At 37.5% G+C, this 17,172-nt stretch overlaps 1 protein-coding gene across 3 annotated transcripts in view; it reads left to right on the top strand.

The window, feature by feature from the left end:
• The window catches only part of Nebl (nebulette), a 336,213-nt gene that overhangs the window by 221,706 nt on the left and 97,335 nt on the right, over positions 1-17,172 (top strand). Inside the window, exons 1-3 of one of the 3 annotated variants that reach the window (XM_027928589.2) lie at positions 9,468-9,550; positions 9,640-9,711; positions 16,345-16,449. The exons of the other annotated variants lie outside the window; for them this stretch is intronic. Of the exons in view, the coding sequence (XP_027784390.2) occupies positions 9,470-9,550; positions 9,640-9,711; positions 16,345-16,449 (258 nt within the window). The 5' untranslated portion in view covers positions 9,468-9,469. Of the gene's footprint in view, positions 1-9,467; positions 9,551-9,639; positions 9,712-16,344; positions 16,450-17,172 lie in introns of those variants that run through there. 3 annotated transcript variants of the gene reach the window in all.

Consider the following 17,172-nt stretch of genomic DNA (forward strand, 5'->3'; position numbering starts at 1 on the left):
TGTGTGTACAAAATCTTGCCTGACTCCTGACTGTTAAGAATACCACAGTAAAACTTTATGATCTTGGTTTCTGGTGATCAATATGAAAAGTGCTGCCCAAAATAAGGTTGAAATCTTGTTTAGAGTGATTTCATCAGTGTACAGATAAGTACTAAGAGCAGAATAGGCATAATTGTAGACCTTGAAATGCCCATTTTAACATGGGGAAGATTGGCCTCAGGTGGATTGACATTTCTTGGTCCATTTAACATTAGATGTAAGCTTTTGTTACTTGCAGTATGTTTTGATGCTGTCTCATATCAGCTTGACAGAGGCTTGTCCCAATTCAGTGATTATGCTGTTTTATTTTTAATTGAAGATACATTTCTATTTAAAAACCCCTTTAAACTCTGGGAGAGATGAAAGTTGAACATTTACCAGTTGACTATTGCATATATATGTATCATTAATGAATTAAAATCAGAAAAATTTCTCAAGGTAGGTTGCTGCCAGATTAAGGATCCTCATAATGCTTTCCTTATTGCCTGCTTTTTACCACTTCTTCTAACTCCTATGGAGCCTCGTTTTCACAGATCACAGGGACCAAATTGTCTCCATTCTGCAAGGAGTACTCTCCTTTAAATAACCGCCAGTAATGGCAATTCCTTTGAAGCTGGAAATAGAAGGAGATGGTAGAAAATATAATATTACCACCATAAAGGAATAAAAGTCATTAGGTGTGGCACTACTCTGTTGGTCTAGTAGGTTTTACACACCTTGAAGCAGATAAGACCTGGGTTTGAATCTCTTACTGAAGAACTTGGGCGAGTTATTGCTCTAAGTTCCAGGGTCCTCATCTGTGAAATGGATGTTGTGAGGATTAAATGCAATTTTATATGTAAAGTAATCATTTATTGGAGGGAAGTAGGCTTTCGCAGTACTGGATAGGGGCCAGTAGAGAGGACTCCCCAAAGTTTTGGATTTACCTTCCTCCGTTTTTATATGCAGCTCATCTTTCTCCAAAATTTTCTGCAGACCTTGGATGAAGGAGGATACAAATAAAATTTAAGACCTTGAATATCATTTCACGTCACAGTTCTTTAGATTCAAAGCACTTCATTGCATCTGGATGTTATTCAAGATTCCAGCAGCTTTAAAGCATCCACTTTGCTGGCTCCGTGGAGAGAAGCTGGGTCCGCTGTGGAACAGAATGAGAAATACTCTTTTCCTTTATGGCTCAAGAACTTTTCTGTTGAGTATTAGAATTCTTTTTTTTTTTTAATTTTAAAAGAATCTCATTCCAGTGAGGCATTAGGTTCTTTAAATGATGCATCAATCTCTTTATTAAAATCTCCTGTTTTGTTTTCTCTCATATATGGAAGTTAGTGAGAGTAAAAGGGAAAAAGGATGCGGGGGGGGGGGGGGGGGACATCATGAAAAGAGAAGGGAGACCAGTAGAGCAAGCGGAGCAGGAGGAGGAAAAGGGGAGGTACTGGGGAACAAAACTGACCAACTTTTATTGTTATATTATGTGTTTAGCCCATAAAATGCATACAAGAAATACTTAAGTGAAATGAATGGATGAAGACAAACCCACACCCACCCAGTACACATTTACACGCAAATAATAAAGATTATGAAGGCCTCAGAGAGTAATTACCACTAATGTGTATGTTAAACCAGTTCTCACTCTTAGGAGGGTAACAATTATTTTAAAACATCACTACCTTTACAACTGTGTTCATGAGATATTCACTTTAGTTATCGTTCCATTTTTATATTATATTTTGAGTTACACATGAAAAATACCTATAGAAATGATTAGAATAATAGTCAGGAATTAGTGTTTCAATAGTTCTGAATGTGTGAGCATTGGCAATATTGTTTTTCCTGGTTTACATACAGTATGATGGAATCACGATTTCAGGGTAGAAATCATTTTCAAATGTAGGTATGAGTAATTCGATGTTTAAGATTCAAGTATAAACATTGATGTCACTTATTTAGTAAAGAGTAGGAAAAGAGGTACATTTCAATAATAAAATTGCAATTATAGAAATGTAAAAGTGTAAAATTTATATTATAGACACATTTAGCAGAAATTTCATTTATTTCTGGGTACACATAATACAAGTGGATTTCCCCTGAGTATTTTCCTTCAAAGACATAATAGACCTGAAAATACTTTCTTCACTAGAAATTTTCATAATGTCCAGATACACAAGGAATATTTCATTTGGCTGATGATAACAGAGAGGGGTAAAAATTAAGTTCAAGGCATATAAAGGGAATAGAGTAGCTGCAAAGCTGCTGCTTCCACAGTTAATTGACCAGGAACTGTGTTATTTGTAAAGGGTTCATGGTTCAAACCAGCTTAAGCTTTTTGTGTTAGGATAAGTGATTTCCATACATTTACTTCATCATCCTCTCCCCTGAGGTCTCTGGCAAGATCCTCAGCTCCTCCTCTTCCCTCTTCTCTCCTTGCGTATGCTCCAGTGACATTGAACTTTTGGTCCCTTCAACTCTTGTCCCTGGGTCTTTGCAAATGCTCTTTGGATGCCTTCCCTGAATCCTATCACTTTGCTTAATTCCAGCTTAAATATTCTTTTCTGGCGGAGATCAGCCCAGTTCTTAGTTTCTGCTAAGTCTTCTTTCAATGAGCTCATGTAACTTTCCTAGTTCCCTTTCAGAAACATTTTATCACACTTTCTCATGAAAGAGCCAAATTATCTAATTTTGCATGTGTTTATGTAAGTTATTATTCTAATGGCCATTCTCACTATGCTGTAGAGTCTCTCGAAGTCTTTCCTTTGTTTCCTTGAATATAAGGACTTCATTATTTCCACAGTTTAATGTATCATCCCCCCACCTCCAACTGCCAAAACATGACAAAGACAGCTTTTCTCCATAAGTTACTAGGAAATTATTTACTTTATTATGTTTTCATAAAATTCATAAATCATGTAAACAGGCCATGTTATGAATTAATTGATGATCATCTATCTCTGAATGGGTTAAAGAATTGCCAAGAGTGATCAAGCCTGCTCTCTTTCTGGCTCTGGATATGGTGTTGACAGCCAAGCCAAGAGCTTCTTCAATAAATCCACTCTCATATTCAAGTTTTTCCAGATGTGAGAAGTAATTAAGTCTTTGCATTTATTGAAGCCTTTTATGATTTTCAGGCGGGAACTGGCAGCTGTGGTGAATTAACTCTGCTTGAGAGAGAGAGAGAGAGAGAGTGTGTGTGTATGTGTGTGTGCGTGCGCGGGTGTGTTGTGCGTGTTTTTTGTGTGTGAATGTACATATGTACAAGCACACATGTGGCATTTGCCAAAAGTCAAAAGAGGTCAGACCTGAAAACAAAATAAAACAAAACAAAGCTGATTTTAATAGATGCCAAAAATTTTTACAGCTATTTCACAATTGAGAAAAAAGAGATAGTTCTCTAAGACTCCCTTTCCCTTTCTATTTTTTGCTGAATGTTAAAGAAGGAATTGAGGATAATTGAATAAGTCACAACTGTTAAAGGATAAATTTTTAAAAATGAGTTTCCTAAAGCATAAACAAGCACATTTCAAAATTAATAAATGAGGGTACCAGTAAGATGTTACAGTTGGGTCAAAGGTACATTTTCAAAGCTAAAATGCAATGAGTAATAGGGAATGCTGTAGTAGATTTATAAATAGATGAAAAAGGGTCAGTCTGCAGGGCAATAATCAATTGTGTTCCCCAGGACACAGTTAATTTCCATTTCTGTGGATAAGGATAATTTGTATTATTTTTAGTTTTCAACAATTTATGCAATTTTAAAGTAGTTCCAAGGCAGTGAAAGGACAGTATGGTCCCAATGAAGCTCTAGATAAGATACCCACTAGTTTTTGTTGTTGTTGTTGTTTTATATGCCAATTTCAAGGCCCTTCATGATTATTCCTGACACATTTCACACAATAATCTAGAAAAGAGATAATTTTGGTGGTATTCAAACTGTTCTATCTGACTTGACCTTTTGGTTCTAGTTATAAATCTCATGTAGACCACTCAAACGTTGGGGTTCTACTTAGGGTTGGGATTGCAGGAGTGATCATGGTGTTAACGTCATTGAAATAACATCTCAAGTAGGTTGCAAATTAAACCAGTTCATTGGATGCTTATGTTAATATAGACAGTGAATAGGAGCACCTTTCTTCTCTCAATGAGAAAAAAATTATCCTGTTAATTTTGGCCTTTCCATCAAATAATTGTTATGCCCCCAATTATTTGCAGTTGCTTGTTCTTCTCTTCCTTCAGTATCTAGCTACATATGTAGGATCTATATGTGTGAAAATGGAAATTAAATATAAACAAGCCTATTAAATCTTATTTTAGTAGCACGAGTGGTAATCGTGATGATTACTAAGGTAGCTTTGTGTTCTTTTGATTTCTAATGAACAAACAGTAATGAAAGAGCCATTAAAAAGAAGATATGTTAATTAATGTAAATTATGAAAATAGACTGGGCTAATATTAAGCAGAACTCATCTCTTTTATAAAGAGGACAAATTGCCCTAGAGTGCTTTCATTTCTTGTTTCTTTCCCACTTATCTATTAGCAAAGTTCTCTTTTGGGCAGATGCCAAGTGATGTGTAAAGATGTGGCAAATGTAAAATTGCTTGGGATTCCATCAAGAAGTAGGAACTTTCCGAGGGATAGTGATAAATAAAACCAGGCAGCTAAAAATGAGCATGAAAAACTGTCCCAACAGGAAATTGAATCAGGCAAGTTAGTTCTTCTCTTACCTGATCATTTAGGATAGATATTTTATAATAAGAAATATTGAATTCATTTTAGTATAAAATCAAATCATTTTATCTCTGCAAGTTTTCCTTAACAGAGAAGCAACTTCCCCTCTGCTCTCTGAAGTTTGAGTCATTGAGTTTGTTGAGATAAACTGACAATAGACAGATTAACAGAGGTCAAGGCATACAGGTTACTATGTACATGGGGGCATCATGGAAGGACAAGTACCCAAAGGACAAGTATCCAATGGCCCGGTGAGATTCAGAAGCTTATATACCCTCTTCATGGGGGAAGGGCAGTTTTAGAGGAAATGATTTTCAGGGGAAGTGAATGGGCCTGGAGACTAATGGTAACTAGGACAGAATTTTCCTGGTTTCTTGGGGTGATGTTGGACTTTCAGTCTCTTCTATGATGTGACCTTACTCTTCCTTGGTTGAAAAAATTAACTGAGAGTTTGTATTATCATTGGCAGGTCTAGTCTGCAGTAGATATAGGAACTTCAGAAGAGCCTCTTCCGGCATCTTAAGCTGAGAGGTGTGCCTTAGGCAAGTTCCTTCAATTTAAAACAATCAGCATACCAAGGTGCATATTTTAGTGACACCCCCTGGATGCCTTCATTTCAATTCAGGATTGATCTATTTGTTTATGAATTTACATTTGCAAGTCCCTTGTCATGGTGTTGAGGAAGAGCACATCCGCTATCACTAGTTATCACTAGGAAGAAAAGAAAGGAGAAAGAAGTGAAAAAAGTTTAAGACATCAAAAACCGAGGGATGTGTGACCTTCAGGACACTGAGGACAGTCAGGTGCTCTGTGACTGCAGTGCTGGCGCAGATATGTTTCCTTGGCCAGGAGCTGTGTTTCCAGAGAAGGGTGTCACCCACTTAGCAGTTACTATGGAAATACAGTTGCCTATGCATACATATCAAACTACAGAAAGATTGGAAGACCCGTATATCATAAAAACATAACTTCGCTCTTATCTTTAGGCTCTCAGGTTGTGGGAGACCTTTCTTACCTTTGAGAAGATATTGGTGATGCTGGGCATGGTGGCTCATGCCTGAAATCCCAGCAGCTCAGGAGGCTAAGGCAGCAGGATCGTGCGTTCAAAGCCAGCCTCAGCAAAAGCGAGTCACTGAGCAACTCACTGAGACCCTGTCTCTAAATAAAATACAAAAATAGGGCTGGGGATGTTGCTCAGTGTTCAGGTGCCCCTGAGTTCACTCCTTAGTACCAGCGCCCCCTCCAAAAAAAAAAAAAAAAAAGATGATATTGATGGCACAGAGTCTCACCCTTTTCAATGAGAAAACCCTGCTTCTCCTGTAACTGTACCTTTACTGGTTAGTTGGAAATTGTTCAAGTGCTTTCCATTTATTAACTTACAGTAATTTAGTTTTTCTGTTTATGCAGAATTAGAAGCAGAGAAGGATTAAATAATTTCCCCTAGAGGATATGGTAGATCTAGATCTGGAGGTTGAAGGTCTCACTATAAGGAATGTGATTCCCATCTTGGTCCCATTTGGTATCACAGCATGGGGACATGACCAAAGTTTAAAAAAAAAAAAAAAAAGCAACAAAAATGAAGTGCAGGATAAGTAACAGGGATTAGCAACTATACAGATATTCCCTTCGGGGGTACCCCAAGGTAAAAATATGTACTAGAATACAACATTAAACTTGGTTTAAAAAAAGATGATAGGGAACTTTGTCCATGAAAAACACTTTTCTGATCCCCCAAGTCAGATTTTAGCGCTACTGACAGGAGAGCTTTGCTGTGATAAAGTGCAGAGCTTAAAATTTTTTAGAGAAAACTTGACATGAATTTTATATTATACTCATAGGTGAAAGGAAGAAAGATGCATTCAATCAAAAGTAATGGTGTATGCGGCTTGCCAGACAATCCATTAAAGAGTTCATCCAGCAAGTCTTGAATGATGGGATTTTTATTTCGTACCTAATCTTAGCACAAAACATGTTTTATTCACCATTGTATCCTTCTATCATCAAGCAGAGTATCCAGCCTAACAATACTTGTATTTGAATAAACAGGGCTCTAGTTAGGTTGTAATTATAGAACTCCATTGAATAACTGTGCAAAGGAGATAGTTTATTTTTGCTTGGCTTTAATTTTGTCCTCTGTAAAAGAGAGGGCTGTAGGTTCATTTTCTTTAAGGATCCCACTGGCTTTGAAATTCTGATTCTAAAATCTCAAATGGAAAATTTGTGTTCACAACAAACGCATGTTGTATTTGGTTTTGCGTTTAAAACTTTTGTGCATCAAATCTCAACAGATTATTCTCCTGCAGCATAATGGAGAGTCAATAAGAACTCACTGAATGACGGGAACGAGAGGATGGCTGCTGCTCAGCCCTAATTTGGACAGTTCACCATGGGGAATAGACATCACAACCAGCAACGTCGGCATTGTCATCTCAAATATGAGCCGAGAGGTGTGCCTTAGGCAGTTTTGGCTTGATTTCCTCTCTGTACTTCTAGAAGTTTATAAGAAAAGTTTTTAGAAATTGTTACTCCCTTGAACTTGTTTCCTCCCTAAAATTCATGTAATAGATCTTCTACAGCATATTACGATAGTCTTTTGGCAGAACCTTGAGGGAAATGACCAGAGTCTCCATGTGTTTTTCCCCTTATGCAACAAGTATAACGCCCAGTGAGTTTCCTTGTAGAATCTGCTGCACTAGGCGGGCATGACATGCCTCTTTTCAAATTCAGCATGCCAGGAACAGTTTCTTTTTGGCATTTTGCTGGTAAGCACCATATGCAATGTCATTAATTTAACCTGTATCAGAAACCATTTCATAGCCGGGCGCGGTGGCACATGCCTATAATCCCAGTTGCTTGGGAGGCTGAGACAGGAGGATAGAAAGTTCAAAGCCAGCCTCAACAAAAGTGACGTGCTAAGCAACTCATTGAGACCCTGTCTCTAAATAAAATACAAAATAGGACTGGGGATGTGGCTCACACCTCCCCCCCAAATCATTTCATGACAATACCAATAATTCTTTTAGAACATGACATTTTGTCCGAATAGAGCAGTGTTTCCCTAAATAATACTTTATAGAAGAATGAAAAAAGAAGTTTTCTGGGGTAACAGGTGTCATTAAAAAAAAAACGATAGATGAGATGAAATGGACAGGATTCTTGTTTGGGAAATGGCAGGTTAAGGAAACCTAAACAGGTCTATTTTTGGCTGAAAATCCAAATGTCATTATGGCATGTGGATTTCTAAGAGGCAGGTAGGGATTAGTATACAGGTCTCCCAAACATGAAACATTTAACATTTAAACAGAAACTTGTTTTTTTCCCTGCCAAATATTGTTTTGGACTTTTCCCTCATGAAACACAATTTGAGAAATGATCTATTTTTTACAATTATGTGGGATGTTTTTCTTGTCAGAATTTTCAGTTTAGGTAAGGCCAAGAGTTCATCCAGCAATTCTTGAATGATGTTTTTTTTTTTTTTTTTTATTAAGGCCAAGGCCTTAATAAGTTGAAAACTAGATTGCATATCAAGAGAAAATGGTATTCTATTTGGCTGTTTGGAATTATTATTTTGATTAAAGATGCATTTTATATAAGCAGTTTCATTATTCACCATAGGGTATTTTTACAATATCTAACACTAATATGCTATTGCTTTGTAAAAATAAATTCACCTTATGATTAAAATAGCCAAATGAATAAATTATGCATTATATTGAGTCTTAAATTGCCTAAATGGACAATAGAGGATTTTTTGTGAGAAATATATATTTAGTAATATAACTGGTGACATATACCCCATAATAAATATTGTGATAGTTTATTTTTCCAACTTTTCCCAAGTGTATAGTAAGCACTGAGGAATTCACAAATAACTAGTGAATTTGTGAAAATTGACACATTGAGCAGAATCCAAGAGGATGATTATTTTTTGAAGCAGTGATATTTCTAGAATTCTTCAATGATATATCAACATGTATTAACAGCAACTGCACATGTTTAATGATGTTTACAATTAATACAATACAATGCTCCCTAATATAAGATTAACAGTCATAATTAACTCAGAATAGATTCTTTGAAGTGGTTCAAAGGGCTTTTCGTAATAAATTACCAGCTCCTAATAAGCTAATATAAAGTGGGGGATTTTTTAGGTTGTGGAAAGTATGTGAATGTCTCATAAAATGTTTAATTTAGGTTAATGAAATGAGTCTGAATGATCCAGGTTCCCTATATGGAATCAGAGCTGACATTCCAGAGAAAGCTTTATTTAGACGGAGTTGAGGAATCTTTGCGATAACAGGCTTTGGGCTGTGGTATCTTGAGCACCGTTAGCTGAGAAATTTTCCTAGACCCTCTAAGTCCTTTTTATACTGTTTCATGAATGAATTGAATTAGTGAAAGATAAATTTTCTCTTTTGGATTTCTTAACCAGTTTGAAGAATATTGTCTTTAAGTTTGTCAGATTGGATTTCGCCTGAGAAAGTGTTCTTTCCTCCTGTGAGGCTGACCCTGGCAGAGCCCTGGGATCCATTCCATTCCCTCACACTCCATTGAGATAAGGAGGGTGAAGTGTGAGCCAGGGGTGACGCCTGGCAAGGTCATTCCTGCCCGAGCACCAGAGACACATAGGAGCTCCAGTGTGCTGTGGTTTGTAAAAAAAAGATGCTACACTAGTGAAGTTTAAAAATATAAATATTTTGACAGGGTAAGAATGAGGGACCCTGCGTTTGAGGCTGGGAAAGAGGGAACTGAAGAGGGAAACTCAGAGAAAGAAGAAGATGAAGAAGACAAGGTACGTGAGAGAGCACTTAATGTACCCAAGAACGAATTTGTTCTGTAATGGGTGAGGACAAAATGTTCCTTTTTTTTTTTTCTGAACAGGTATTCCCGAAGCCTGTTATTGAAGACCTAAGCATGGAATTGGCCAGAAAATGTACTGAACTCATTAGTGATGTAAGTGGCTCCGGTGACTTCTGTGTGACTTTGCATTGCAGGTGTGGAACAGTTATATCATCATAGAGCTGGGGAGAAAACCCTGACATCATTAGGTAACATACAGTTATTTTCCAGGCCCAGGGAACTAAGTCCAGAAATTTTAAGTGATTTCCCTAAGGTCACCTTTACAGAGAATTTCTGCTGGAACAAGTTTCCCCATTCATGATCCAGAATCCTGTCTCTCATGAATTTTGCTCTCTTTCTGCCATGAACTCATAAGGCCTTGGGTTGCAAAGCATATTCCATTTGAGAACCCCAAAGACTAAAATTAATATAATGATGTAATTTGGTTTGGAGGCTGTCTAGCTAAATCATTGTTAATATTTTTGAGGGCCTTTTGAAGAATCTGATGAATGCAATCATTTTTCAAACTAAGAAAAGGCATATACCTATATGCATATAACATCCATTTACAATTCAGGATTTATAAACTGCATATTGAAAATCCTGATCTAGATGATGATATTACTGAAAAGGAGCATTTTTTTTTCAGTAAATGGGATTAGTTGCTATTACATTTCAAGGTAATCCTGAAATTATTTGAAATGCACATACTACCTATTTAGTAAATCTGCAAACTAGAATTCTAGAAGCACAAAGAAAAACATTAGTCACTAGGGATGAAAATTCAGCTGATCCTCATAAACAGATGTGAGAATTGCTGGTATAAAGGAAATTTGGTTCCTGTAAACACATGCCTGTGTCTTCATTTAGAGAGATGAAGACAGTATGGTTATTTCTGTTGTCGGTAATGAGCAGAGTGAGGAGAATATTCGAAAAGTGTTTGTGTTCAAAGGAAATTCATCGTGGGCAGTGGGGTACCATGCAGCAGGTCCTCTGAATCAATCTGCCTGAATCCACTCAATAGTAACCTTGGGAAGGTTATTAACCTGGTGGGGCTCAGTTTATGAACTGTAATATTTATAATAGTTAGATTAAATGCTAAGCATACTCTTTGAACATGAGTGTACTCAATAAATATTAGCTGTTATTAAATATCCCAACTAGAACTTAACTTTGCATCCATCCATCCAATTGTGTTTTATATATGACTCTTCATTTCATTCTGATTTGTCAGAAAGAGCCAAAGAGTGGTGATATGAATCATACCCTTTCCATATACTCGACATGGGATTTAATTAAATTTTAAATAAAGTATTTCTTTGTATTATTACTTAATAGTAATAAGCTACTTATGTATGTGAACGTTCTTTGTAAATTGAAATAATAATGGAATGACATTGACAGTTAGGATTTATTGAGTACTCTGAGCCAGGCATTGCAGCTTATGAGATAGGTCTTTCTGTTTTTCCATTTTAGAAGCAAGGAGACAGAGGCACAGAAGTTAAGTAACTTGCTGGATCACATAGTTAAGCACTGAGAGTTGAAAACAAAGCCCTCTTTTTTTCTCTGCTGTGTTATCTCTCACTGTAGATTTCCATGCAAAGTTTATCTTAGCTTTATCATTACTTATGATACTAATATTAGCATTAGTAAGGCTGTCATTTGAAACTACAAATTCCTAACTCTGGAGATAGTTCCAGCTTTGATGTTTTTGTAGAAGTGTAATTATTATGGCCTCCCTTGTAATAGTTTCAATATACTATTAGGATTGAAGTAGTAACTTTAATTAGACAGTTTGTCGGAGTTATTTTGAGTCAGATCACTTAACAGTGACTTTAAAACCAACCTCTAGTGAGGTCTGATAGCCTTTATCATTTTGCAAAGGTCATGTTATTTTTTTCCCCTTTAGGTGAAATCAAACATATGGAAGTAGCTTCTATTTTTCATAGATTTATGATATGTAACAGACATCTGTACTACTTAAATATTTAGAACATGATAATTTTGATTTAATTTATATCAGTGTACATGTTCATATGCTGTTTGCAAATAGAATTCTATACCTATCAAGATACCCCATTTTTAGAATTTTTATATTTATTATTGGGGAACCTGAAAAAATAATCTTTTTGTCTCCTCACCAAAAAAACAAAACAAAACAAAACAAACAATAACAACAACAACAAACTCCCACACACAAAATGAAAGAAGGAATTTGTACAGTCTTTTTAAGAATGAGTTTTAATTCTTCCTTGAAGGACTTGGCATATTGGATTCCATTAAACTTTTAGCTTTTGAGCCATTTGGTTAAATCTATCATTAAGTAATAACTTTCTTATACATTCTCAGTGTTATCAGTGTTTTAATTGGGAACAGATGAACTTAAATTTGAAATTCTTGTCTCTCTTATAGTCTCTGTGGCTACAGAGTTATCTAAATGCACCAATCATGAAGCTGGAACAGAAAAAATTGAGGCCATGCGGCAGTTAGACTGGAGTTTTAGTGGAGCCTGTATTAGATTTCTCATTGTGCCATCTACTGGTGTCCTGCGTTTAATTTAGTGCATGAGTTCTGCACCCCCACCCCAACCTCCCCACCTCTGGTCTCAAATTTAAACACACACCTTCCAGTGTCTTGTTTTTTTTTAAATAATCCGTCATGTCTCAGACAGACTATCAGCTAACAGCCTCACAAGCCACAGATCAAGCCTCTTAGCCCAGGAGCTCCCTGAGATTTGACATAAGTCTGACTGAACCCCAAGTCTTGGCCATCAGATGTCCTTCCTCCCCTGCTATGAGCCAGGCACTCCAGGTGCATTTTAAAATTGTGTGCCAAGCATGTACCTTAAGTTCCGTAAGCCTCAGTTTACTGGTGTGAGACCCAAGTTTGAATGGCTTAGCCAAGGCCACCTGGTGAGGCTGGGGTGAGGACATGTCCAGAGCCTGGGAAGTGGTCACATTCCTCTGTGCCTCAGTTGTCAGATGAGAAGGGTAGTTTTTTGGGTTTCTCTTCAGAGAGCTGCCTCTCCACATGTCCTCCGCCGTCTGATCTTCCCTGTGTCTTTGTCAGGGTATGGTGACCAGAACTGCGCACAGCACTCAGCTGTAGGTGACCTGTGGTAGAGTGGGACCCTGCTTTGTTTCCCTCCCAGCACCCTTGGTGAGGTGGTTGAGAATTTCTTGGACTTGTTGGGGGTGCAGAACGCTGTCAAACCCATCTCTGTGGTGTGTCAGAGACATTTCCATTTCTAATTTCTGACGTGTGGCTGACAGCTTAGGGCCCATCATCTTTTGATAGTAGTTGGAATTCTTCTTACCTCGCCAGGGCCGGATCTAATCTGTGCCTTCCTGCTTCCCCTCCTGGTCCTTTGAGGGCTTCTGGGCTCATGGCTTTCTGCTTGCCATTTCACTCTCCGCCAGAGCCAGGCTCATCAGCGGACCTGGGGACCCTGCTGTGTCATCCCTTGCATGCCAGACCGTTTATACAAATGTTAAGTGAGATCAGCCTGGAGATCTGTCCTGGGAGGCCTGCGCGATGTTTAGAATCCTCCTCTGAGAGAAAATGTCAGTTTTTCAGGTCAAGTGGCTTCACTTTGGGGATCAGCATAGGCATTTTTCATGGCTTTCTTTTTATTTTTTTTAAATCCTTTTTTCTTTTTTCCTTTCTTTGGCCCCACTTAGTTTCTGAGTTGCATCTGCTCTACCCACATTATGGGCTTTCCTTCTGTGTGACTCACTTCCCAATTCTGAAGGACACCTAGTGCTCAGAGGTGGCCTCTCTATTTAACCCTTTATTTCCCCAAGTAGGCATTCTCTGTTAGTCCTGTTTGTCAAATTCTTAATTATTTCCTGACATGAATTAAACCTACCCATTCTATTGAGCATCCAGAATTATGGCTCTAGTAGCCTTCTGACAGGTGGCCATAAAAAATATGGGGCAGAGGGGAATCTTTTGTATGTTTTGTGTAAACAAGGCATAAAAAACCTTCTGCAGAACAAGTTGGGCTGCATCTGCCTGCAGCCTCTGACTCACTGTTGTGGTTCGAAGCTTCAGGCAGTGAGAACATCTTCCAGGCAAACACACACCATTTATTGCAGATAAATCCTCTCAAGGCTAAAAGTGTTAAATTCTGTGGTCACCCCTCCAGAAAAAGCCTGGACCGTGTAAGGAAACTTGGGAGAGTGACCTTGGCAATGACGTGTGCCCGGTTAACAAATAACACTGGAGCCACGTTTTTTCTTCCAGGCTTTACTGAATTAAATTGGTATGATTTCATTTGTGAAAAGACTTTCTAGATACTACCAGTTCAGAATGTTTATAAGAAGAAATATCCTCAAACCTTTCCATTTCTGTCATCCAATGTCATCCATTAGCTAATTTCATACTCTCTGGAAGAAACTCGACCAGGAGAAGGAAGCGATGCTGAGCTAATTTAATTGTAGTCGAGACATCCTGGGGTTAGTGGGTGGGTTCAAAGGAGAAAATAAATGTTTGGGGGCATCTTATTGATTATAAAGTCATCAACTTTGACCCCCTGTTATTTTTACTTTGAAAATATGTTGTGCTGTGTATAGTTTATAAGTGCAGATGGCTCTATCAGGAAAACCCAAATACAGTGACCAGTGACTTAAATGGGTGTTTGTTTTTTTTTTCCCCCTCTTTATGCACAAAACCTGGATGGAGGTAGGTGGGTCAGTCTTAGAAAGGTGGATGCTCTCCTCCCAGGCACCTTTGTTTCTGTCCTCTCACGGTTATTACGGTGGCTTAATGCCTGGTGTTGAAATCACTGCTGCTGCCCATTCTGGCATAGCAAGGCTATTAATACATAACGTTCTTTATTTGTCTGAAAACTCAAATCGCACACAGAGATTCATCAGAAATCCACACAATCCTGGGTGTGTGAATGCTAATGGCCTTATGATCTGAACAATGGAAGGGCAGTAGCAAATGATCTTGTTTTTAAATGTAACTTCAATTCAGAGATGCAAATGTAGGTATCTTTTTAGTAAAGACCAAAGAGAGTTAACGGAGCCCTCAATTAAGACTGAACTATTTGCCTGCCTAGTAAAGGAAGTAAATCCTTCACTCTTATCCAGCACTCCTATCCAGAACATTCTGTGTATGTCAGACTTTATCAGGAGGCCTGTAGCCGTAAGCACATACCACAGTGGAGAAGAATGCGAATGTGATGGGGAAAAGATGTGGCAAAAGATAAAAATAATGAGTCAAACTTAAGCCTAATGATAGGCTATTTTTTCTCACACTTAATTATATAACAGAGATACTTTTTTTTTTTTTCCCTCTGTATGATCAAAATAGCCTACTATTTATCATACTGCCATTAACGATTTAATTACTAGTGACTGAGGAGGGCGATTTGCAGGAACCTAAAATTATGGCTAATCTCTGAGAAGAAAAAAAGTAATTTAGTGCTCAGATAAGATAAATATGTTCTCATGTTGATTTCATGAATAAAGCCAGTGTTTAATGTGGGAGGCATTAATATCTAAGAGCCGCAGCAGTGAAATAGGGGAATTTTGAAATAACTTTACTTAATATGTTTGTATCTGGTTATACCTTAGGTCAAGTAATGCCCCTCAAATCAGGTTTGCATATGGCAAAATCTCCAGGGAATGTTAGCATGTAACATCAATATTAATCACGTCCTCTAAGAACCAGGTAGTGTATACAATTAAACGTCACTTTGGGGTTATAATTAGGAAGACTATATAATTTATTGTCTGACTTGGGACAGTTTTTCCAGCCTGAGTATTTACAGTCTTGGGTAGATAAACATGACTTTATTATAGGGAGACATAACTTTCAACAAATTGCCTCCAATCTCTTGGCGTGGTTTTGCCTCCCCAGTTTTCAGTTTGTGTACCAATTAGCATGACGGTAGGATGACAGTTGAGGTCCTTGAAGTTCCTGACTTCTTTTGGCTTGTGTGTCCATGGGCTCTCCTCAAGGAGAAGGGAGTGGTTCATTTTGCTGGTCAATTTGAGTGAAGAAATGAACACGCTCAGCTAAACCTTTGGGGACTTTCTTTGGCTGATCTGCCTGCCCCTGGCCAGGGGGTATTCTAGAATAATCTCTAGCACCTGGACAGATTCTGCTCTTGTTGTGGGGAGGGGAGAGGGATGAGGAGGTAAAGGGTGCTAATAAATCAGAAAAGTTTTATTGGTTTGGGGGATTAATTAGTAAACAGAAGCCCACAGTGGAAGCCCCAGTCCTTCCATCCAGCCTGTATGGGTGACATTGCTAGTAATAACCTCCATTTGTTTAATTTCTGCCTCTTTCTTCTTAATGTATTATGTCTGTTCTAAAGACTGCTTGTCTTGAGGTAGACGGATGTTTCTGTTTGAACACAGACTTACCTGTCAAGGTCAGTGTCTTAAAAATCTCAACAAACTAGGACACTTGTGGCAGTGAAATGGACCTTTTGATAATTATGCTGGGGAAGCGGGACCCATCCTCTGTGGCCCAATCTTCTTAGTGTTGCTCCTTAATGGTAACTGGGCCCTTGCTCATTGGAGGTAAGTCTTTTCTCACCCCACTGCATGGCTTTGCAGTTCTGGGTTGGATATCCATTTATTCAATTTGGCTTATTTTGAGAATTGTTCCACACTTGAATATTTACTTCAGAAAATGGAATTTATCACCTCCATTTTCTGTTCAAAAAAGGTCATTACAATTGTTTTTCTTCTTTCTCATGTACATGATTCTCTCTCTCTTTTTTTTTTTTAGATCCATTATAAAGAAGAGTATAAAAAATCTAAGGACAAATGTACATTTGTGCCTGACACTCCCATGCTAACCCATGTTAAAAATATTGGCGCTTTTATTTCAGAGGTAAGTTCTTAAAAACTTTCAAAATGGCTCGTGTTTTTCTATTTATATAGATAAAAAGTCTGTGTGTCTGCATTAAAGTTGAAGAATATTTTTGAAGGCATCACTGAATGTTGGTAATATCTAGATTATTGTCTAACTCTATGATCAATATTAATTGAGATATTTTGCTATATTTGCTCAATACATTTTATTATATACTGTATGTCTATATTTTGACTCCAACTTTTTTTATACATAGTATTACTCTTGAAAAGGAATACTTTCATTCAATAAATAGAAAAAATTAGGAAAATGATTTATTTTTAAAATTTCAAACTATTGATTTCCTAATGGATGTATTAGAGATTAACAGTTGAATATTATTTTGGAAATAAGTACATCTTATTACATGTTTCCATAAGCCATAGTATCTCTGACAAGTAAATTTAATTTAAGCTATTTTTGAGTGGGATAAAATTGAGTTCAACAGAAATTTCTATTCTGAAACCACAGAGTGAGAACTATGCTAAATGCATTTTCCAGCTGAAAAATTGTGTAGTTTTTCTGAGAGCATTTAGAACTACAGTTAATCTTGCACTGTAAAGCACAGTGTTGACAATCATTTCTCTATTGAGGCATTGCTGCAGTCTGCACATAGATAAACTTGAAGAGAGCGGTTAAGATGGTGTTGTAAATGACTGACCTCTAGTGTTCCAAAAGTTATATTGGAAAAAGATCAACGTG

The sequence above is a fragment of the Marmota flaviventris genome, chromosome 12 (genome assembly GCF_047511675.1).
Source record: "Marmota flaviventris isolate mMarFla1 chromosome 12, mMarFla1.hap1, whole genome shotgun sequence".
Taxonomy (NCBI): domain Eukaryota; kingdom Metazoa; phylum Chordata; class Mammalia; order Rodentia; family Sciuridae; genus Marmota; species Marmota flaviventris.